The sequence below is a fragment of the Eubalaena glacialis genome, chromosome 3, assembly GCF_028564815.1.
Source record: "Eubalaena glacialis isolate mEubGla1 chromosome 3, mEubGla1.1.hap2.+ XY, whole genome shotgun sequence".
NCBI classification, from domain to species: domain Eukaryota; kingdom Metazoa; phylum Chordata; class Mammalia; order Artiodactyla; family Balaenidae; genus Eubalaena; species Eubalaena glacialis.
In genome coordinates, this window is record NC_083718.1 from 113,832,568 (window position 1) to 113,855,459 (window position 22,892).

General features: G+C 34.1%; 1 protein-coding gene and 2 non-coding genes across 5 annotated transcripts in view; 1 reads left to right on the forward strand and 2 right to left on the reverse strand.

The window, feature by feature from the left end:
• The first annotated feature begins 383 nt into the window (after positions 1 to 383).
• Positions 384 to 490, forward strand: LOC133089215 (U6 spliceosomal RNA). Its single transcript, XR_009700600.1, has one exon. It is a non-coding gene; the product is annotated as a U6 spliceosomal RNA (small nuclear RNA).
• Positions 491 to 10,649: 10,159 nt separating this feature from the next.
• On the reverse strand, positions 10,650 to 10,721 carry TRNAE-UUC (transfer RNA glutamic acid (anticodon UUC)). The gene has a single exon. It is a non-coding gene; the product is annotated as a tRNA-Glu (tRNA).
• A 1,086-nt stretch (positions 10,722 to 11,807) lies between these two features.
• Positions 11,808 to 22,892, reverse strand: part of BTBD8 (BTB domain containing 8) — a 91,292-nt gene continuing 80,207 nt past the window's right edge. For all 3 annotated transcript variants that reach the window (XM_061186317.1, XM_061186316.1, XM_061186315.1), the window contains 6 exons: positions 22,699 to 22,760; positions 18,228 to 18,936; positions 17,872 to 17,959; positions 17,258 to 17,397; positions 13,606 to 15,936; positions 11,808 to 12,326 (listed from right to left, as the gene is read on the reverse strand). In XM_061186317.1, coding sequence (XP_061042300.1) covers positions 11,857 to 12,326; positions 13,606 to 15,936; positions 17,258 to 17,397; positions 17,872 to 17,959; positions 18,228 to 18,936; positions 22,699 to 22,760 — 3,800 coding nt within the window. In that variant the 3' untranslated portion in view covers positions 11,808 to 11,856. The remainder of the gene's footprint in view (positions 12,327 to 13,605; positions 15,937 to 17,257; positions 17,398 to 17,871; positions 17,960 to 18,227; positions 18,937 to 22,698; positions 22,761 to 22,892) is intronic.

A 22,892-nucleotide genomic window follows, 5' to 3' on the forward strand; every position in this document is an offset into this window, starting at 1 on the left:
TTATATGAGTAATTAATATATATTTAATATAAAAAACAGAAAGAATAGTAAATATAACATCAACAACAAATTCCAAAATCCAGAGCTAACTACTACCAATGTGTTAGGTATTTCTTTTTAGTAATGTATTCATATGTAGTGCACCAATTAGGTTTGTGTTTGGCTGCATGTAAGAGAAAATCCAAATCAACAGTAGTCTGAAATACTAAGTTTAACATACAAAGTTCTCTTCCCTCATGTAATAGCAGTCCTGAGATAGGTAGTCCAGGGTTGGTATAGTGGTTTCATGAGGTATTCAGGTACGTGGGTTACCACTCTGCCATCTCTAGGGTGTGGCCCTCATCCTCATGGTACAAAAGAGGGCTGATAGAACACATTTGTGCATGCTCACTTCGGCAGCACATATACTAAAATTGCAGTGATACAGAGAAGATTAGCATGACCCCTGTGCAAGGATGACATGCAAATTCGTGAAGCGTTCCATATTCAAAAAAAAAAAAGAACACATTTGTGCTTCAGGCAGCTTGATATAGGAAAGAAGAGAAGAAATCCCCATCCTCTATAGAGAAACTTTCAGGAAGTATCACTCAACACTTTTATTTATACCTCATTGGTCAGAACCTAGTCACATGGTTACAGCTAACTGCAAGAAGGGCAGGGAAATGTAGTTTTCATTCTGAGTAGCCAAGTGCCCTGCTATAAAATTCAGGATTCTGTTGAGAAGGAAAAGGAGAAGACCAGAATTTAGGGTGGGATATTAGCAGTTATACCAGTCAGGATGTCCAGAGAAACAGAACCAATAGGACATATATATTAAGAGATTTATTTTAAGGAATTGGTCCACAGGATTATGGGGGCTGGCAAGTCTGAAATTTGTAGGGCAGGCTGGAATTCAGGCAGAAGTTGATGTTTCAATCTTGAGGCAGAATTTCTTCTTCAGGGAGTCTCAGTTTGTGCTCTTAAGGCCTTAAACTGATTGGATGAGGTCCACTCACATTATCAAGGATAATCTCTACTTAATGTCAAGTGGTTGTAGAGGTTATATACACCTACAAAATACCTTCACAGCAACATCTAGATTAATGTTTGATTAAATAACTGGGTACCAGAGCCCACCCAGATTGACACATAAGACTAAAGTGTTTATCATTAATATATTGTATTACATATACATACATATTAATATCTAACGCCTTCATTTTATTGTGAGCATTCCCCAAATCATCAAATTTTTTTTTTAGTTAATTTTTTAAAATATTTATTTATTTATTTTTGGCTGCGTTGGGTCTTCATTGATGCACGTGGGCTTTCTCCAGTTGTGGCGAGTGGGGCTACTCTTCATTGCGGTGTGCAGGCTTCTTATTACGGTGGCTTCTCCTGTTGCGGAGCACAGGCTCTAGGTGCGTGGACTCAGTAGTTGTGGCAAGTGGGCTCCAGAGCACAGGCTCAGTAGTTGGGGCTCACGGGCTTAGTTGCTCCATGGCATGTGGGATCTTCCCAGACCAGGGCTCGAATACAGGTTCCCTGGATTGGCAGGCGGATTCTTTTTTATATATATTTATTTATTTATTTATTTATTTTTGGCTGTGTTGGGTCTTTGTTGCTGCACGCGGGCTTTCTCTAGTTGTGAGCGGGGTCTACTCTTCGTTGTGGTGCGTGGGCTTCTCATTGTGGTGGTTTCTCTTGTTGCAGAGCACGGGCTCTAGGCACTCTGGCTTCAGTAGTTGTGGCTCATAGGCTCAGTAGTTGTGGCTTGCAGGCTCAGTAGTTGTGGCTTGTGGGCTCTAGAGCGCAGGCTCAGTAGTTGTGGTGCATGGGCTTAGTTGCTCCGCGGCATGTGGGATCTTCCCGGACCAGGGCTCAAACCCGTGTCCCCTGCATTGGCAGGCGGATTCTTAACCACTGCACCACCAGGGACGTCCCCAAATATTCTTATCAAACATGATATTTAATAAAGTAGCTTAATATCCCAACATATCAAAATAACTTATTCATTACTATGTTTTAGGACATTAAAATATTATATACATGTGCTTATTTTTAACCATTTCTGATTATTCATTACATTTCTAAAAGTGAGATTACTGATTCAACAATTATGAAGATTTTTAAGACCCTTATTCCTATTGCCAAAATGCTTTCCAGAAAGTTTGCACTGGTTTATACTTACACTAACATATATGAATGCAGTGCCAGTCTCACTGTACTCTAGACATTAGGTTTCATGATTTTATCTTTACAATTAAATAATGAACATATTTTGTTTTTTACCTCTTTACTAACTAGTATATAAAACATTATATCATTCACTGTATTTTTATTGACCATTTCTCTTTCTTATTTTGTTAATTTTGTTTTTACTTTTTGCCTAGGTTTCTACTGGGCTGTTAGCATTCTTCTGATTGATATATGAGGTATTTATATATTAAGAATATAAATCATTGTCGTCTCTCTGTAAATGATTCCTAATTTGCTTTCTTACTTTTTTCTTATTATAAAGTTTCTAGAATACAAATTACTTAAAGAAAGAAACTATATATACTTCAACTTTTCACTTAGGGTAAACATTCAATCAAAATTAATAAATATACTATCATATTATTGGTGACTAAAATAAAGGGAACTGAAACATGAAAATTAGATTATTTTCATACACAAATGAAGCATCATTCCCCTGGATGAGTCAGGTAACCAGTCATATCTTTCCAAAAAAAGTGCTTGAGAAAACAATTTTTTTCCCCTAAGAATTCTTACCTATGTAATATTTTTCTTCATTTAGTAGTAGTATTACTAACTTTAGAGTCTCCTGACTGAATTGTTGTTTCTAAGATGTCAAGTCAACATTATGTTCAAATAAATTTTAAAGTGATCAGTAATTTTTAAGAAAAAATTTATGGGAGAATGAATTAAACAATGATCTTATAAGATGACTTATTTCCTGCTTCTAAAAAAATTAAAAAATTAAAAAGCAGCAAATAAGGATTTGTAATGGCAGTAATAGCTGTTTGACACTGACATGCTGTAACTAAATCTGTGTGGTAATATAAACTGACTCAGGCATTTGTGATGCACATGACAGCTCAAAATGTTTTCATTTCCTCAGTAGTTTTTAGATTTTCTTATCTCATTGACTATGAAAAGTACAGTCAACCCCCACACTGTTCTTGTATTGATTTTAATGTAACCTGCCCAGAATTTTAGCTTGATTTTCAGAATTAGAAGTGAAATTGAATTCCAAGCAAGGTAACTGACTTGACCAATAATTTAAACTTGTATAGTATAATAATACTTGGAATTGTTTCTCTACCTTAATATATTTCAATTGCTTAGTTGAATCTAATTAATTCCAATAATTTTTTATGTTGGCAAAGCATCTAATTAGTTTTCATTCATAGTTCCTAAGTAATTAAAATGTTTAGTGGATAGTCATTTATTTACTTATAATAGTCTCACTTATCAAATTTATTACTTATTAAATGTATTCATATTTTCAAAAACTCTTTTATGGTTCTTTTTCTATGCTTCTTTGAGTCTAGTTAGACATCTTGTGGTTGTTTACCAGCCATGTGCATTTTAGTTTTTGTTAAAAAGAAAAAAATTTTCCCCCAGTTTATCTTTTGCCTCTTCATTCTTTTTATGATATTTGGGGCATATACTCATTCTAAAATTTAAATGACCAAATTAACAATCTTATATTTTATGTTTTATGTTTTGGAGTTCCATATGTTTTTTCGGGGTTTCATGTGCTTTCTTACTGCAGGATTATATTAAAGTATCACACGTTTTCTTTTTTTTTTCTTTTTTCTTTTTATTGAAGTATAGTTGAGGTACAATATTATATAAGTTACAGGTGTACAAAATAGTGATTCACAATTTTTAAATGTTATACTCCATTTATAGTTATTATAGAATATTGGCTATATTCCCTGTGTTGTACAATATATCTTTGTAGCTTATTTTATACATAATAGTTTGTACCTCTTAATCCTTTTCCCCTATCTGGCCCCTCCCCCACTAGTTTGTTTTCTATATCTGTGAGTCTGCTTCTTTTTTATGTTCACTAGTTTGTTGTATTTTTTAGATTCCACAAATAAGTGATAACATGCAGTATTTGTCTTTCTCTGTTTGACTTATTTCACTTAGTATAATGCCCTCCAAGTCCATCCACGTTGTTGCAAATGGCAAAGTTTCATTCTTTTTTATGGCTGAATAATATTCCACTGTGTGTGTGTGTGTGTCTGTGTGTGTGTGTGTGTGTCTATTTATATAGATACACACCGCATCTTCTTTATCCATTCATCTGTTGATGGACAATTAGGTTACTTCCATATCTTGGCAATTGTAAATAATCACACCTTTTCTTATAGTACTCTTTGGCATCATTGTTTCAGTTAAATTTTGGTATCTACGGAGATGATTTTTCTATATTTGACCTACTAATGTGGATGTAGTATATGAATAGGTTTCCCAACCTTAAATTGTCTTGCATTCCTTAAATAAATTGCCACATATTATTATTTTAATATATTTCTGGATCTTTTAGGAATTTTGCATCGATAATTATGTGATATTATTCCATAATTTTCTCTTTTATGCTATCTTTAGTTAGATTTTGGTGATCACATTATGATGGCTTCTTAAATTGCATCTGGAAGCTTTCTTCTTTCTCCAATATGCCAAAATGCTTTCTTGAATGCTTTCTCAGTTTCTTCCAAGGCTAAAAATCTGTGTAGATTTTCTGTCTTTTTTTGAGACTGTTTTGGTAATTTGTATATCTCTAGAAGTTATTCATTTCATCCAGGTTTTCTACTGTATTTGTATGTAGTTGCATAAAATACTACCTTATTAATTTCTGTTGTTTTTTTCTGTCTAATATTGTGTACTTATGCTTTTCTCTCCATTAAGCTAGTGTGTGGGTTGTTTTGTTTTTAAGAATCAGCCCTTAGATTTATCAGTTTTATTCTTTTTCTGACTTCTAATTAAGTTCCACTATTGCCTGTATTAATTCCTTTCTTCTACTTTCTTTGGATTCAATTTAATGTTATTTTTCTAACTTCTTGAATTTGTGTTGTTCTCTATAATTTATCCAGATCAGAAAACTGTAGGAAAGTATTCTATTTACTTTCTTGACTTTAAAAGTAGATTATGCATGTTTTGAGAGTTTGGATCTAAGTAAAAGGAGAATTTTGTAAGAGTGTTAGACATCTTCTTCCCTTTAGGCATGTAATTGTTTAAATGCAGGTATATTTCTATTTTAATTTTTTATCTAGCTCTCTTGCCAGACTAAAGTTGACCATAAATTGAATAAAAAGAGGTAAGCTTCAGAACATTTTATGTGAAAACTCTTTTAGGGAAAAATACTGTATTTTTTGGTGTGGAAGTATTTTTTCCTAATATCTTCCTGATTTGGAAATGTATTATTTAATTGATTGGGATAATGTTATCATAAAATATAGAATCAGAATAGAATTGAAATTCTCAGATTAGAATTAAAATTCTTGTGATAATACTGGCTAAATTTGGAAGTAATTAAGAAACCACTGTGTGTAAGATGAATCACAAACACTGAAAGTAACTCATGCAATATTAACATGATAGAAACGTATACCTCTCATATCTAACTAGCTGGATTCAAAGTAGTCTTAATATAGGAATTTATAGTATAAATAATATACATATCACTGGAGAAGAGTATGTAGATAATTCCAATCCCCAAATAGCTCCTGCAATAAATCGCTAAATTGAGACAAACCAAGTTCCCACCCCCCTACACCCCCCACCAAAAAAAAAAAACCAAAGAAACAAAACTAGCAGTACATGGAGTGGGGAGTGGAAAGATCATAGTTTGTTGGGTTTCTGAATTTTGAAAGACATATTATATACCTTGGTTGTCTCAACTGCATCTCAAATGTGACATGTCCAAATTGAAAATTATCTTTTTTTCAACTACAAAGCATCAGCCTTCCATTTTTTACCTATTAGAATTCTGGGGTATGAAGAGGAATCACCTTTATCCCTTCTTCCAAGTCTTCATACTCAGTTGGTAACCACATCTTGTTCATTCTACCTCCTAATTTTCTCTCAAATCCATCCTCTTATTTCTATCTTCGCCATTTTTTCCTTAGTTTGGGTCTCTTTTTCTCCTTAATTTTTCCAATGACCCCTTTACAGGTCTTCTTTCTTCCAGTCTCTTCTCTTTCTAAGATATTTTTCCACACTATGCAGCTAGAATAATCTTAATAAAACAGTCCTGGACTTCCCTGATGGTCCAGTTGTTAAGACTACATGCTTCCAATGCAGTGGGTGCAGGTTCGATCCCTGCTCAGGTAATAAGATCCCACATGCTGCACGGCAAGACCAAAAAAACCCCAAAAACAAACAAACAAAAAGCAGTCCTATAATATGTTTACCTTTGATTTAATATATTTAAAATATTTAATATGTTTGCCTAAATGGCTTTCCCCCAGTCCTTGGCATGGCTTACAGGTTCTTCATGTCCTGGCCTTCCTGTACTTTTCCAGCTTTATCTTCCATTACTGTTCCACATGCATTTAGTGCTTTAAACACCTGAAGTTCCTTGAAATGCCCTGTATCAGTTAGTATTCTTTGTGCTTGATCCCACCTTCTCCTGCCTCTTCCTTGATGGCCCCTGATTCATTGATTATTCCCAACCTCTTATTTTCAAAGTGCTAAAGTTACTTTTATCTTAAAAACAACAGTAACTTCAAGCTACCACTGTCTCTTTTTCAGTCAGGCTCCTTAAAAGAACAAGTTCTACTTCTTTACTTCCTGTTCACCTTTCAACCCACTGTAGTCTAGTTTCTGTCCTTACTACTACTCTAAAGAAAACACCAATTGACAAAAACTACCAATAAAGTCCTAATGTCCAAATCCAACGTACTAGTCTAAGTGTGAACCTTGACATTTCAAACAGCATTTGGCACTGTTAACCGCTACTAATTACCTAAAAACAAACAAACATATTTTTCTGTGCCTTGTAGAAAACATGGAAAATATGAGTTAAAAGATAAAATAATCACCACTTAACCATAACCACTATTAATACATACTTATTTCCTTCAAGTCTCTTTTTCTATGTACTTATAAGTATAGAAAATTGGATGTTATATTTATAAATTAATATTCTGGGTTTTTTTCTTATAAGTATCTTCTCTTGACATGAAATAGATTTTTTGAAAACAATTTTAATCATTTCATAATGTGTTATATAGATGTACCATAATTTAGCCTTTCTGCTACTGTTGACATTTAGCTAGTTTTCAGTTTTCACTTATGTATCTAGCTCTCTGACAAACATTTTTGTAGACAAATCTTTGTCTCAGATTCTTCTTATTTCTCAATGGCAGATCCCAAGAGGGGAAAGGACTAGTTTAAGGATATAAAGTTATAAACATTCTTGACATAGATTGCCTAATTACTTCCTGGAAAGGTAATTTATACTCCTACAGCAACATACAAGGATCCCAAACTTACCATTCTCTTGCTAAGGTTGAATTTGTTTTACAAACTTTTAAAAATCCTTGCCACTTTGATAGGTTAAAGTAGAATCTCAGCCTTGATTTGCCCGTCTCTGATTAGTGGTGATTATACATATTCACCACTGTCTCCTCTTATCTTTGGCCTCCTAGTTCTCTTACTTCTGAATATTCCTTTTCAGTCTCCTTCTCCGGCTTTTCTTTTTCTGACTATTCCACAGTATTTTGTCCTCAGCCTCTTGAATGTCCCACAGGCATCACAACCTCAGTATGTCCTAAATTAAACTCATCCCCACTCCTGAGCTTGCTTCAATTTTTGGCTAATGACATCATCCACAACCCAGGCTCTTCAGTCAGAATCCTGAGTCTTTTAAGATGACTCCCACCTCTCACCCAAAATCAATGTTTCTCCAATCCACATCTTAAATCTAATATGGCCACTCTTTCTATCTCCACAGCCATTGCCCTAGTTCAAGCCTTTATTATTTTAACACTCATCACTAGTCTACCTGCCTTAAACCCTGCTCTACTCAATTGTACATACTGCTTCCAGAGTGATCATTCTAAAATGCAAATCTGATCATGCTCCTCTCTGTACTATATGTCCCTGTCCAACTTCATCTCTTGCCCTTCCCATCCATTCCCTTCTACTCTTCAGCCATATGGAACAAGAATTCCCCACTGCCTCTAAACTCTTTTTCTGCCGAATATGCCTCTTCCTTTGTCTTGTGAACTCTTACTAGTCCTAAAATAGTAAAGGAGCCTATCCAAGTATCATTCCATCATTTCCCTCTCCTGTGTACACTGATTACACTTCATACAGAGCTTTATTTTGACACAACGTAACAACTTAAAAAGTTTTGTTTAACAATCTCTCACAAACAGAGATATTCAAGGACAGATACGATGCCATTCATATTTTAATACCCAGAACTATCATAGGCCCTCAAATATGTGTGGAATAAATGTTATTTTTGATAGCAATTAAAAAATTCCTTTCTATCTGCTCCCACCATATCTCAATCTACCTAATGTCTCTGTTACCAAATCCTCTTCCATTCCCCATTTCTAAGGTTGACAAAACTATTGTAATTGCATCTTGAGATTTGAGTGCTTCTCCAAAACAGGCCATCTTCATTACTGCTGACAGTTATCTTTCTGAAACACCTGGTTATGTTACCTAGTAACTTAAGAAACAAGTTTGATGACTACCCATCGTGAGCAGTAGGTGGTTATTTCCCCAAGAACGTGCAAACAGATTGTCCATGGAGAGTTAAAAATAAATAAATGAATGCATAATGGAAAGAGACATGATGCCTACCAAATCCAGAGCTTTGACAATTTAAACATTTAAGCATAGTATTTAATAACTTCCAGAATCCAACTCCAACTCAGCTTTTTAGCCCTATCTTCTACCACTCTTTGCATACTCAACACACATCCTGGTCACCACTCCTTAAGGTGCTCCTATGTCTAGAATGCCCTATCACCAAGCAAATTCCTACTCATCCTTGAAAGCCAGCATCAGATATTACTTGATTGCTCCAAGAGATGGTACAAAGGGGCTTTAGACTCTCTCCATAATCTTCATCATGGTACAAAGGGGCTTTAGACTCTCTCCATAATCTTCATCCTCCACCAAGAACTCAAATTTAAAAAAAATAAGATTTTTTTTTGTATGGATGGAGTTTTTGAGTCTTAGGTAAACTATGTATAAAAGCATGTTTTAAAAACATTTGTATTTTTATTGATCTGTAACATACAGTCTAAGGAAAAGCAAAGTACTTCCTATAAAATTTCATCTTCAAGTCAAGTTGCCTGGCCTACACTTCCAACTAGATTGCAGCCACCAAGCCCCTTTATAGAAATTCTGAAGCTTCACTGAATATTACTTGCCCTTAAGAAGCTTTCTCTAATCTTTTCTTCCTGACAATCTGTTCATAGCTTTTCCCTCTGAGCTATTACAACTCTGACCATATACAATTGTTATCTTACCAAACAATAGTATAATGTGTTATTTCTGTCTTAGTTTCTTCCACTAGGGTAGCTCATCCAGGGTAAGGATGCTACATCAGTCTCCTCATGTGTAAAATAAAGATAAGACATATCTCATATAACTGTTGTGAGAATTAGATGTTAATGCATATTTAAAGCACTCAGCACAGTGTCTAACATTTAATAAGTGTTAAATAAATTTTAGTAGTTATTTTTCAGTATATGTTTGTTGAATGATAAAGAACTAGCCCAGAGTCCTGCAGGAAACAGACTGGTAGATGTGTTGTTCACAAAAGGGCATGATAAGAAAACACACGTCCTGAAATTACTTAAGAGGTCATACTTAAGGACTTAAGTCCTTCCCTACTATCTATTTGCAAATGTGACATGAAAGAAATGAAGTTTCAATTATAAATTTGTGAACTTCTGAGGTAGTTTATTAAAAATAACAATTAAAACAATTTCACATTTGGAGAAAAAGAAAACACACTGTCTTGGAAATCTGTACTGTTTCTGACTTATCATATATTATTTCTTTATGCTACAAACTATCTATGAATGAATTTGTTTTCAGATTTTATGATAAAAGTCAAATGAAGTGTGTTGTGTGGTAGAAATAACATCAAACTGAAATTAAGGAATACTGGATTCTAATTCACAAATCAGTGTGGGACCTTGGGCAATTTAAAAATTCCTCTGGGCTTCAGAGTCCTCCTTGGGAATTTGAAGGGATTAAACTAACCTCTAAATTCCCATCCAGCTTTAAGACACAAAGTTCTTATAATACTGTTTTTGACCTTTTTCTTATATGGTTTTCCCTCCTCATTAGAAACTGAACTCTTTTGGGTGGCAGGAATCAAACCTTATTTATCTTCACACTTCAGTGCCTAGAACAAATGTGTTTCTTGACTGTTTGAATGAATGAATATCCCTTGCAGAGCGTCTAGTTAAAAAAGTATGGTATAACAGGTTAGTAGCTAATGTTAACATTAATATGTTATTATATAAGAATACCAAATGATTGTGCATTAATATAATTGTTGATATTCAATATAGTTACAGGTTCTCTCTAATGTTGATCATTTGTTGAAAACTTTGTGAATTTATTATTTTTTTATTTTTATTTGTGGCCGCGCTGCACGGTTTACAGGATCTTAGTTCCCTGACCAGGGATTGAACCTGGGCCACAGCAGTGAAAGTGCTGAGTCTTAACCACTGGACCACCAGGGAACTGCCCAAAACTTTGTTAATTTAGAAAAGGAATTCTAAGCCAAAATATTTCCTTACTTCTGATGTATTTTAGAGAACTTATGAGTTAGTTACAAAGCTTTGAGAGGTGCCAATTCTACTAAATCCCATCACCCTAAGGGTAACATCCACCAATATCAAGTAGGTAACCAAGTGTCCACTCTCCAATAGAATTTTGTAAAAAAGATGTTTATCTTTGCCTTTCTACCAAAATTACAGACTGAAAGACAATCTGATCAAGGAAATAAGGAACTAGAGCATATAGACAAATGGAAAAAGCAAACATACATGTATGTGCACACACATGCACACAATTTAACTCTATAACTCAGTTGCCTCATGTACCCATTTTCAAGGTAATATTTAGTGCAGGATTACTGCAGGTGCAGTTCAAAAATATCTCTACCATGGAATGAAAAATGGAGAGTGATTAACTATAAAGGAAGTCTATATAGATAAAACAGATGGACAGTTTTCCCACATTTTTTCAACAAGGGCAGATGCCTTTCTGCGGATATATCCCAAAAAGAGTTACAGGAAATTCCACTTCTCCTGTTTTAGCAAAAATGTCAGTGAAATTTGAGATGCATTTACTTGACAATTTCCTGGACCTGAATTGTTGGGAAAGCGAAGGTTTTTTCTAATATTAAGCTATCAGCCTCAACCATACCAACCTGAGTTTGAATGTTACAGATTAACTCTATATAAATTGACACAAGCACAATAAGTTTTTTTATTGTTAAATTATGGTTACCATATGCAGAGCAAAAAGTAAAGGGACTGTTCTACTTGTGCATTCACATTTTAAATTATTGAATGATAAACAAGTAAATGAATGATCAGTTAGGAAAGGAAAACTAAAGCAAGGGTTTCCTTACAAGTCTTCTAATTTCTCTAATAATTATAGAAAACATGCTCAAGATTTTTAGAAAAACACTTTTTTCTACATGTGTTATCATATTAATAAACAAACTATGTTTACTTCAGTAAATTGGAAAGACTTCCTCAATATTAAGGATAGTCTAATAGGCTAATGCAGTTATCATTTGGATATCATATAAGCATCAAAAAAATAAAGGGGTGGCATAGTTTAACATTTTCCAAAGTGTTAATACTCTTAATGCTGAGTTTCTAGTTCCAGAATTGTCCATTCCCCTTGGGGTGAACAATCCTCAGAGGAAAAACTAGCCATGGTGATGCTTGCTGAGGAATCATCGAATGGAGATGTTAGTTCACTCCATCTGTTTAAAGTGTCAACATGTGCTTTACCCTGAGGTTTTGAGCTGTCTCGTGCTAAAAGTAGTGTCTGATTGATTAGATACTGTGCTAAATTTAAGTCTTCAGGAATAGAATTTGTAATATTTAAGTTTGAATCCTCTTCAGAGAGCAGTTGCTTTAATAGTGTCCAATCTTGTTTTGCAAAGTGTTGCTCATCTTCAAAATCCATGTCTGTAACATGTGTTTCTGATTCCATTTTCTGCTCAAATGCTTCTGTTACATCCATCTCATATATTGGAGAGAGGGTTTTTGAAGGCCGATGGTCATACATGTAGATTTGTGTCACTGTGTCACAATCATCTATGTCTCCTGAAATAATTCATAATACTACACAATGTAAAAACTGCACATGTTGGTACCCCTCAGAGTTCTGTAGAACAATATTAACACAACATAACAGTTATTGTCCAAAAAAAAAAAGAGAATGGGAAAAATAACATTTATACAAAATTGAGAAGATTTCTGAGGCATTTCTTTTTCTATGTTTGGAAAAAAAAACTCAAAGGTAATGTTTAGCAGCAAAATCAACATAGGCAACTAACAATAATTCTCCAGTTTAATTTGAAAACTTGTGATACAGAAAACAGAAATTATTTAAACATAAACAGAACGCGCACATGTATCTAATTCACTACAATAGAAACTTAAAGAGAAAATAAGACATGGTTATTTGATGGTGACTTTTAAGGTAAGTCAGTTTCAAAGGGAGAATAAATACATTTTATCTAAAGACATATATTGCACATGCAAAGGAGGATGCAAGCAAGGACAAAAAAAGTACAACTTTAAAGAGTTCCCTATTCTTGTGATTTTGCTGAACAGGGACTACTGATAAGTATTTTTCTTAGTTCTGGTATACAGTAGCTACTCAGACAGCCACTATTGCATATTTTAAATGTGGGTCATAGTTCAAATTACTATAATAAGGAAGACAAACACACAAAACAATTAGACAGGAAACCATCTATACATATGAAATAAGCCTGGGATTTTTTCATATATTATCATTGCTTCTAAATATAATCTCTTTTAGGAAATTTATCTTTTTACTTGAAAATTTTAGAATAGAATTATAGTGATCCTGAAAGTCTTAATCTCTGTAAAATGTATATAAATTTTAATAATTAATCTAGTTAAAATAATTCAGTGCTTTTAGTTACATATTACTATACTTATTGCACAGCCCTCTTAGATATATATTAGCATAGTTCATAAATCATATCCAATGTATAATAAAATTTCTAATAGTCAATAATTCCTATGTTAAATTAGACATAAATAACTAAATAACAGCAAACTAAGTTTTTCTCTTTATTCTTTCATGTAAAATCTCTCAGTAGGTTAGCTCTAATAAACCACCAAAATTTTTACTAGATATTAATTTTGCACTAAGATTTTAAGTGAACAATAAAGAGTAACTAGCTATTTTCATTCTATTAAGAAATTTCAGTTTTCATTTAAAATTTGAATCTGTTGCTTAAGTAATTATTCTATCTAACTAAAATATAACATTCAGGGCTACCTACAACTTTAAAATTCTATAAACTCATTTTCTTATGGATTTAGCATTTCTATATCTGTACATTACCTGCAGATAAAGCAATATTAGCTTTCTCGGTAGCTGCAGAATGGCTCTCTTTCACTTGACCTTCTGGAGGCAGAACTTGACTCCAATAGGAGTCCAGAGATTTTGTAGAGCTGTTCTTTGGTATGTCAGAACTGGGGTCTCTTTGATGAAGTTCCAAATGACATGGTCTTTCTTGAGATTTTATATCACTATCTGAAAGTTTGCTGCGTGGCTGAAAGTCATTATCCACATTGCTTCCACTGTTTACTTTTTTATCTTCTGGAGGAAGCTGTCTGCCTCCTCTGGACAGGACATCTGTTATGCTCTTTTTTTCTGTGGCTGAAGCACTCTGTTTATCTTTTCTTGAAGAGTCAATGCTACTAAGACCCAAGGGAGAGCTTTTGTTTTTATATACACTATTGCCTTTCTCTTGTCTACATTCTAAAATACTACCTTTACTTCCTTGTGAGTATCTGGAGTAGCAGACCCTTCCGTGATGTTCATGAGAAACGCCATCAAAAACATCAGAAGGTGAAGGAGAATCTACAGAAGGCTGAAAGGGAGCATGGACTTCCCCTTCATCAGATCCTAGTTCTTCACATTCATCTACTGAAAGTAAAACTGACCTTTTAAAATTTTTAGTTGCACGAAACTCGTGACTTTCATTTTCAGTTGCATCTTCAAAAGCTAAATTAATTATTCCCTGAAACTGCTGAAGAGCTGGGTTAGATGTAGAGAAATTTTCTGCAACATTTTCAGCTTCAGACCTTTCATCTTCTGTTTCATCTGCTGAGGAAGAAACCTGATCTACTTCCTGAGCAAACTGGATACTGCCTCGTGGAATATTTTCTTTTTCCCTAGGGTGGACTATTGTAGATCGAGACCAAATTTCTGGCCTTTTTCTAGGAATCTCATCATCACTTGTCGAATTAACTTGGAAAAGATCATTACTACTTTGCTTTTTCATTTTCACTTCAATTCTTAAGTTACTATCATATATTTTTAATTCTTCAGGAGTACTGGTGTCACTGCTACTTCTTCCAAGAAAATCATGGCACAGCATAGTGCCACATTTAGAAATACCCCTGTCATTTGACCCATCATCATCCTGAGACCCTCCAGCATCATAGTCTTCAGATCTAGGCTTTATGTCATCAGAGGATGTTGTAGCACTGCCACTGTCAGATTCAGGACTCTCTCTCTGATGCAGAACACTGGTACTCAAATTCCAGTGACTCATGAATGGAGCTTCTCGAGTTTCATGGCTCTCTGGAGTTTCTGTTGTTTCCATATCTTTAGGAGAATTTTTCCCTGGTATTTGTTCCAAAAAACACTTGGAGGAAGTATTTGAGTCTACTGTAGCATGTTTGTCTCCATTCATGGCAGAGTCATCAGAAAACTGATTGGGAATTGTCTGTTCTTCTACATGAATTCTAGATTTTCTGTCATCTTGACCAGAATTTAAGGTACCATTTGTCTGTTCAGGAACACAAGGTAAAACATCTTTCACACATTTAATGTTTAATTTTTTGTTTGTATCTTTTCTCCCTGCTTGCTTCTCCCTATCTGACACTGAATGGACTTGCTCTACATTTGTTGAGTCTAGGTCACAAACTGGATTAGAGTTCAAAGAGTTTTCATTTGGATTTGAAATCATGGATTTTAGAGCAGTGGTGCTATAAAATTTTGGATCTACATTATCACTCTCATCAGAATGACAATGTATTTTAGCTGTGTTGCATTGATCTGTTTTTTTGTGACCAGAAAAATTTGTTTCACTTTTATCTGAACAAATCTGTTTTGATTCCAGTTCATGTTTAATTAATTTATCCAGATTTGAAATATTTTGGCATTCTAACACCAACTTCTCTTTTTCTTGATTGTTTAATGGCTTTTGTGGGTCAAGTATGCATGGTGACTGAAATGCTTCTGTATCACTGATTTCGGCTGTGAGATTAATTAGAGGTTCATGAGGCTTCTGTTCAGAAACATTGCCTTTGTTATTATTATCACATACATCACGAAGCACACTTTTTTGGACAACAGATGGTTCACTTTTTAAAGGTCTTAGAGAAGAAGGCTGAGTCTTCAATATAACCTGTCCAGGAAGTGTTTTCTGTTTTGAATCTTTATTATTCAAAGTTTCACCTTTCTTAGATTGATTTAGGTTTTTAGGCATTGCTACTATTTTTGCACTAATCTTAGGCAATGTTGTTTGTCCTTGCTTGACAATTTTTCTCTTAGGTGTTTGTTTATCTGTAGTTACACTGTGGTCCAATTTTGTCACATTTTCATCAGACTGCCTTGAAGAGACTGAAGATTTTACTGAATCTGATGACTCTCCTTGGGATCCTAAGAAAAGAAAATTCAAAAATATACCTTCCATTTTTTGAGTGAAATTCAATATTTGTTTTTAAATCCCTTTAGAAGAAATAAAATAGATAACAATGAAATGGTTACATATGATCAAACGGACAATTACAAATTAGGCGTTAGTGATGTGATAAAATAAAAAAAAATTTATTACAAATATAGAGGAAGTATTCCATCATCTTAAGTAAAATTATTAAAATAGGATCTCTCCTCCTCAAGTAAATAGCATTGACCCTTATGCCAGAATTGGATTTGCATAAATATATGGAGGTAGAAAAATCTGATTTTCTTATGCCAAAAGAGCAGTAAGGGTCTTTCTTCCCTTTGAAGTTCTAGGGGGAAAAACAGACTGTTCCACATAGCTGAAAAGGAGAATGAAGCTAAAACACAAAATAGAAATGTTGAAATTGTTGCAATTTTTTTCCTCAAACAGTAACAAAGCTAATTTATTTCTCATAACCAGATCATTATTATTGTAGCTCATTAGGGTTAACAACTTAGATCTGCAGTTGAAACTAAAGCCGGTAACTGGAAAGAAAGAGGATTAATTTTGGGAATTCATTTGTTTATAATGGTTGAAGTCCTAGAGGTGATATTTTGAGCATTTAAATCTGTCAAACAGAATTATCAAATCTTTTTAAATGTTTATTTTTTAGCTGTTACTAGAACATGAATAACTTTTCTCTGGCTTACTTTTAAATTTACTTTCAGTATTAATTCATTACCTACCTCAAAATTGGTTTTAGCATTTTACAAACTGCTCTTACATGTGTGAATGCTTAATGCATAAAGCAAATTAATTTTTAAAATCAGTTATTATATTAGCAAATTATGCAATCTGATCAGTATTCTTCTCTTTCTTAGAATATGGAAAAACAACAGGCATAGCACAGAGTCCAGAGGGAAAATTCTTCCTCCCTGCGTATTACAGCTCTCTAGATTGTACCATTACTTTTTAAAGAGCTCTTTAGTGTTGGTTCTGCAGATGGAATTCTTATAATTATCAATGAAACTTTGAAGAAGCACAGGTATAATATACAGAAGGACCAGAAATGCAGATAACCTAGTGACTCCCTTATTTTTTTCACAAAAGAAAATAAAAACTAAACTGACACCCCAAAATACCAAAATACTTGTCTGAAAAGTGGAAGAATAAAATCTCATCTCTAAAATAGGAAATGAATGTAAAATGAGTGAAACCACGTTATACTTTGCTTATTTGCTGCTAAAGTTCCAGAATCAGAGTTCTGCTTATTCAGTTTAAACAAGGAAGTAATACCTGGGTGTATTTCAACTTTACCTTGAGTTTTAGCAAGATTAACTGCGGCATTCTTTGTCCTCTGCTGAGCTGTAGCACATCCATTGCCATTTCCTCTTTTCTTTAAAATTGCCTGTGGTATTGGATCACTGTATCCTTTGCTGGTGACCTTCTTTAGCACACTAAGAAAAATTATTTGCGTTCAGTATTACACTGAGATTCCAAAACATAATTTTTTAAAAGACCCATACATGAAATGTATTTTTTCACAACACTGTAAATCAACTATACTTCAATTTAAAAAAAAAACAAAAAAAAAAAGAAAAATATTTTTTCTCAAAGAAATAAAAAATGTATCTCTTTTCTGAAAATAGATAAAACCATAGGTTCATAAGTGTTTAAGTTTATAAAACTGTAGATCAACTATGGTAAAGCAATGCATAATAAGGTGCCACAAGTATAAATTATTCTTCTATCATTTTGTATCAATCGTCATTTTGCGTAATAAATAAGAAAAGTTTTAAAATATCATTATGTAAATATACTAAATTTTCTAACAAAGGAAAGATATTTTAACAATATTTAGCTAGAAGTTAGTATATAATTAACTTCCAGAGAAAGCTAATGTCTAGGTAAAACAATGAATGAAGACTTACCTGTTATTTATATTAGTTTCTTGTTCATGAATGCTTTTTTTATTGGAAGTTCCATTGGTAACTTTTGAAACAGGTCGAGATTTTACTGCTATAAATTAAGAAGAGTGAGCCATGAGATTGAGGAATAAATATGTAATAAGTATGTATAAATTCACTGGTCATACACTATATACAAAATTAAATGTTACGGTGAGAAAAACTGTTTTTTCTCAGTTTGCATGAATATATGTTACTAAAATCTTTTTGCATTTGAAACTAAATAAAAGTCCAAACACAGGTTCATTTTTTTCTAGGAACTTTAACTGTTCCTAAAAAGCTCCTCAAGAGCTATTAAAAATTAGAGTGTTAAAACCCACCTACAGTGGAAGTTTTGATACTTTCTACACTGTTTTTCACAGTCTGTCCTGGAGAGTCACAAAGGGAAAGTTTATGACCAGAAGGCTTCTCTTTTATTGACCCATTTTCTTTTGGTTCATCCAGACAGTCAGTGGAAGTCAGTAATTCCATACTTGAATTTGTAGATCTGCTGGAGGGCCCTGCAATCCCGAGGCATGGAGAATCTTTGCCTGTCACTTTCTTCGAAGGCTTTGCTTTGGCTTGCATGTTTAAGTTCCCAGTGAGTACCTTGGGTCTGGCACCTGTAATTTGACCTTCCTGATTTCTCACTCCTTTTCCATTTACTGAATTTTTCTGTCCATTTGCTGCTGCTGTTGCTGATCTTTCCACAACTTGTCTAGGTGACATGTTTGCTGACTTTGCATTATCACCATTTTCTGTTTTGGGCTTTATTATAGGTTTGGGCTTTCCAGAAACATTTTTTCCCACAGTTTTTAATTCTTTTGTACTCTTGGATGCGGTTTTTGTACCATCCTTTTCCTTTAAATCATCATGCTTCAAAGTTTTATTTATAGAATTTCTATTAGTACTTGATGAATGTCCAGACGCTCCTAATCCATCAGATTTCATCTTTTGATTAGTAGAGGGATAACTCCAATACTCTTTCTTGTTACTTTCTCTCCAAGATTTGTTTTTTATAGCACCAGGGTCAGAAACTTGTCTCCTTTGCTACAAAGAAGAAAAAAATACTCTGTAACTTGACTGAAGTCTTGGACACATAATACTTTATGTTTCAATAGCCAGTTTTTCAAAGAGGAAAAAGCAGCAAAATTCAGATTATGATTTAGGGCCACTTAAAACTTGAATGATCTGGGATCATTTGAATGTGTCTTTGATCACATTACCTTAATCAAATCTGAAATAAAACATACAAAATTAACAGGAGATTCTACTTTAAAAGGCATACTATTTAACTTTATGAAGTTATGGTAGAGATGAATACTTAATGGTGTCAGGATGCCTTGGGTGAATGATAGCAATATCCAACATTTTTCAAGGGCCCACTCCCAGGTTCTGTGCTAAAATGCTTTTCATGTATCATCTCACTTAATCCTCACAACAATTCTATGAGATAGCTCCTGTTGTTATCTCCATTTCTTCAACAAGAAACGGGATTAAAGCAGGTATGTAATTTACCCAAGGCCATATGCTGATAAGGGATTAAACTAGGACTTGAGCTCAGGATTTACTGCTTTAAGCAGGTAATCATCTGTATGTTAATGATTGTCACCAAAAATTCTCTCTTCAATCCTATCCCAAATTCCAGAAATTTTATCACTAAATATTTAATCCTCTGGAGGCAAGGGTGGGGGGGGGGGTGTGGGAGTCCCTGGGAAACAACACATTACACCTGAAAAGTTTTCTTTTTTTACTTTTTTGGCTGTGCGGCGTGGCACGTGGGATCTTATTCCCTGACCAGGGATCGACCCCAGTCTTAACCACTGGACCACCAGGGAAGTCCCTGAAAAGTTTGGTTTTTGAGGAAAAAAAAAAAAAAAACCACAACATAGTAATACAGTATTGGTTGTCTGGAGAAAGGAAAAGGGGTCCTAAAAACAGGTGAAATAGATAAAAAGGGGAAAATAGAAGGGCACTAAAGACAATGCACCTACTTTATCATTTTGCTTAGAACCAACGTTGTATGGAAGGGAATAACAAAATTTTAAAAACTGGTAGGAATTACAGAATAAAAATTTAAGACTATATTGCCATTTATTATGTAAATACTCCCTCCCTTTTGGAAGCTGTATGAGATTGTAGAGGTATGAGGCAGAGCCTGTGTTGTCTTCATCTTTGTATCCCTTAGCACCATGCCCATCACATACTGGGTACTCAAGAACATGTGATGATGGCTATCAAACCTGAGCACATATTGATATACAGTTCAAGGTCTAGTTATTTCTAAATATGAAAGCTTCTAATTACAATTAAAATTTGTCTAAGATAAAAATAACATAAATATGTGTGTGTGTGTCTATATTCACACATACATATGTATATACATAAATAATAAGTAATAAATAACCTAGTTAAGTTTAGCAAAAAGCAAGGTATAATAATAAAGGAATCATTAGATTCTTGTTCTAGCTTTGCTTTTAACTGAAGAATAGAAGATAGGATATTTAAGAAATCATTACTAATATCTCTGGGCCTCGGATTATTCATGTCTAGGGGTGGAGACTGGTCCCATTCAGTGCAGTATACTAGGATTCTCTGTAATACTTACAAAGTTCAAATAGCCTAGGTCCTCATTTTTTGTTTTCTTGATCAAATCTTAGCTCAAAAAATAACATTTCTCTATTTTTAATACCTAAAACCAGGAAGACTCTGATGTTAGACCTCTTCCCACCCTTAAAACTAATCCTTCTTAATTCACTCTATCCTTGAATCTATCTACTTTAAAGCATCATGCTATGGGTGAGATCTTTGTAGTATATGGGGTACTCTACCCCTTTAGAAATTTCACATTAACATAGTATACCATGGTGAGGATTCAACGTATATGCATTTTTAGGCAACCTATGACTTACATCTACAAAGTTTATGTATGTTTCTTATATACAACTGACCAGTTGGGAATGGTCACCACATGCTATTGATAAAGATAAAGAAAAACGAGTAACACTCTAAAGCCCTCCTCTTGGGACTTCCCTGGTGGCACAGTGGTTAAGAGGCTGAACTTTTATGATTTTATGTCCAGCACCCATTTCAGTACAATGCTGCCTTTCTGAGGAAAACATATTAGCCTGTTTCCTTCCCATTGTGGTTAACAGTATAAACCCTTGGACAACCTGAAAGTCAGGAACTGAGGAAGGGAAATGAGATTTTGTTCTATTTTGCTGTAAGGCAAGGAAGGAGGAAAAGCCTGGCTGATAGCAGTTAGTAGATAGAACAGGGGAAAGAAAGGCAGGTAGGCTAAATCCTGGTGGCCTTAAAACACACACACACATACACACACAAAAACACATAGGGTGAAAGGGAACATAGTACATAGAAAAAATGTTCTAAGGTGCCATTTCCTAACATATGTTCTGTGGAACTGTACAACATGCTTAAAAGGGGTCAAGAGGGAGTCTAGTGGTGTTCCATGGTTATAAAATTTGAGGAAATCTTGGGGGAAACAAAATTCAAAAGTGTTCTTTACTGTAGTGTTTCTCAGAGCTTTTAGGTGCTGATGTGCATCGTTAGTGTCTAAGAGTAGCTATGTTGTGTAGCAATTCTCAACCTTAGTTGACACTAGATGTTCTTAGGTAGAACATATGATGGAGCTAGTATATTATGGAACACACTTAGGGAAATAGTCCTAGGAGGTTTACTAGCAAAAAGCTCCAGCATCTCACAGTTTCTCACCCAAGACATTTAGAGCTTGACCTCTGCCTCAAGCCATCAGAGCTCTTGTTTGTGGCTTGGAGTTGTGTGAGTTCCTATCTACTGGCTGATAAGGAAGAAAAGATGCCCAATTCCACTCTTGCAAGGGCGATATATTCTTTGCATTCCAAACTGGAACTCTCAGTGTATCTCTCCATATCATTGTAATGTGTGTCTAGGTTAGTATAATTTTATGCTTCAAATACATTATTAAGTGACCATTTGTAAGTTAGCTAGATTGGAACTCTAATCATCATTAATAACATTTTAGGGGAATAAAAATGTATTTCATATTATAATGAATATACCAAGTAACATGTGTGTTGTGTGTGTGTGTGTGCGTGCTAAAAAACAAATAACATAAAATTTACCATCTTAACCATTTTTAAGTGGGCAGTACAGTCAGGTTGACTATATGCGCCTTGTTGTGCAACAGATATCTAGAACGTTCTCATCTTGCAAAACTGAAACTCTATCCCCATTGAACAATTATTCCCCTTTTCCTTATCTCCCCAGCCCCTGGCAGCCACCACTCTACTTAGTTTTTAAGAGTTTGACTATTTTTAGTTAACTCATATAAGTACACCAAGTAACTTTTAAAGTGAACACAACTGTACTCTTGGTATTAACTGCCTTTTTCGCACCAAAAATATATTATGTGGATTAAAATCTTAGTATAGAGAAAACTGGGACAACTAAAATCTTCTTTTGTAAGAAGTAGGTTAATTAGAAAAACAGACATGGAACTAGATCTAGAATTCTAGACAATTTCTGATCTGGAATAGTTCCAACATGCTAGTTGCCAAAAAGGTTTTCAAGGAAATAAAAATGGTAGACAATATTTCACTTCCCATACCAGCTGGATATAAAAAATGCATATCATTTAAAAATTTACAAAATGTTCACTTGATTAAAAACAAGACTCAAAATTATTTCCATCCAGAAACAGCTTCAGTTAATGAAAGAATAGATTTTTAAAAATTATTCTGAAATATAAAATGATAAAATTTAAATTACTTGGTATCTTGTTTCTTCTGGGCCTGTAAAATTGTAAAAGTTTACCTGAGAGCTACTGAATATAGGCTTTTTGCCAAGTCTTCGGTCATCACCTTTGTCAAATGCAGCTGTAGGAAAAAAAAAGCAATTTAATTTTACAGGAAGCACTATTATTACCATAGAAGTAGAGGGAAAATAGTATATTAGCAGGAAAAGGTTACATTTTTGATGGAAATAACTTTTAAAAAGTTGAAACCAAT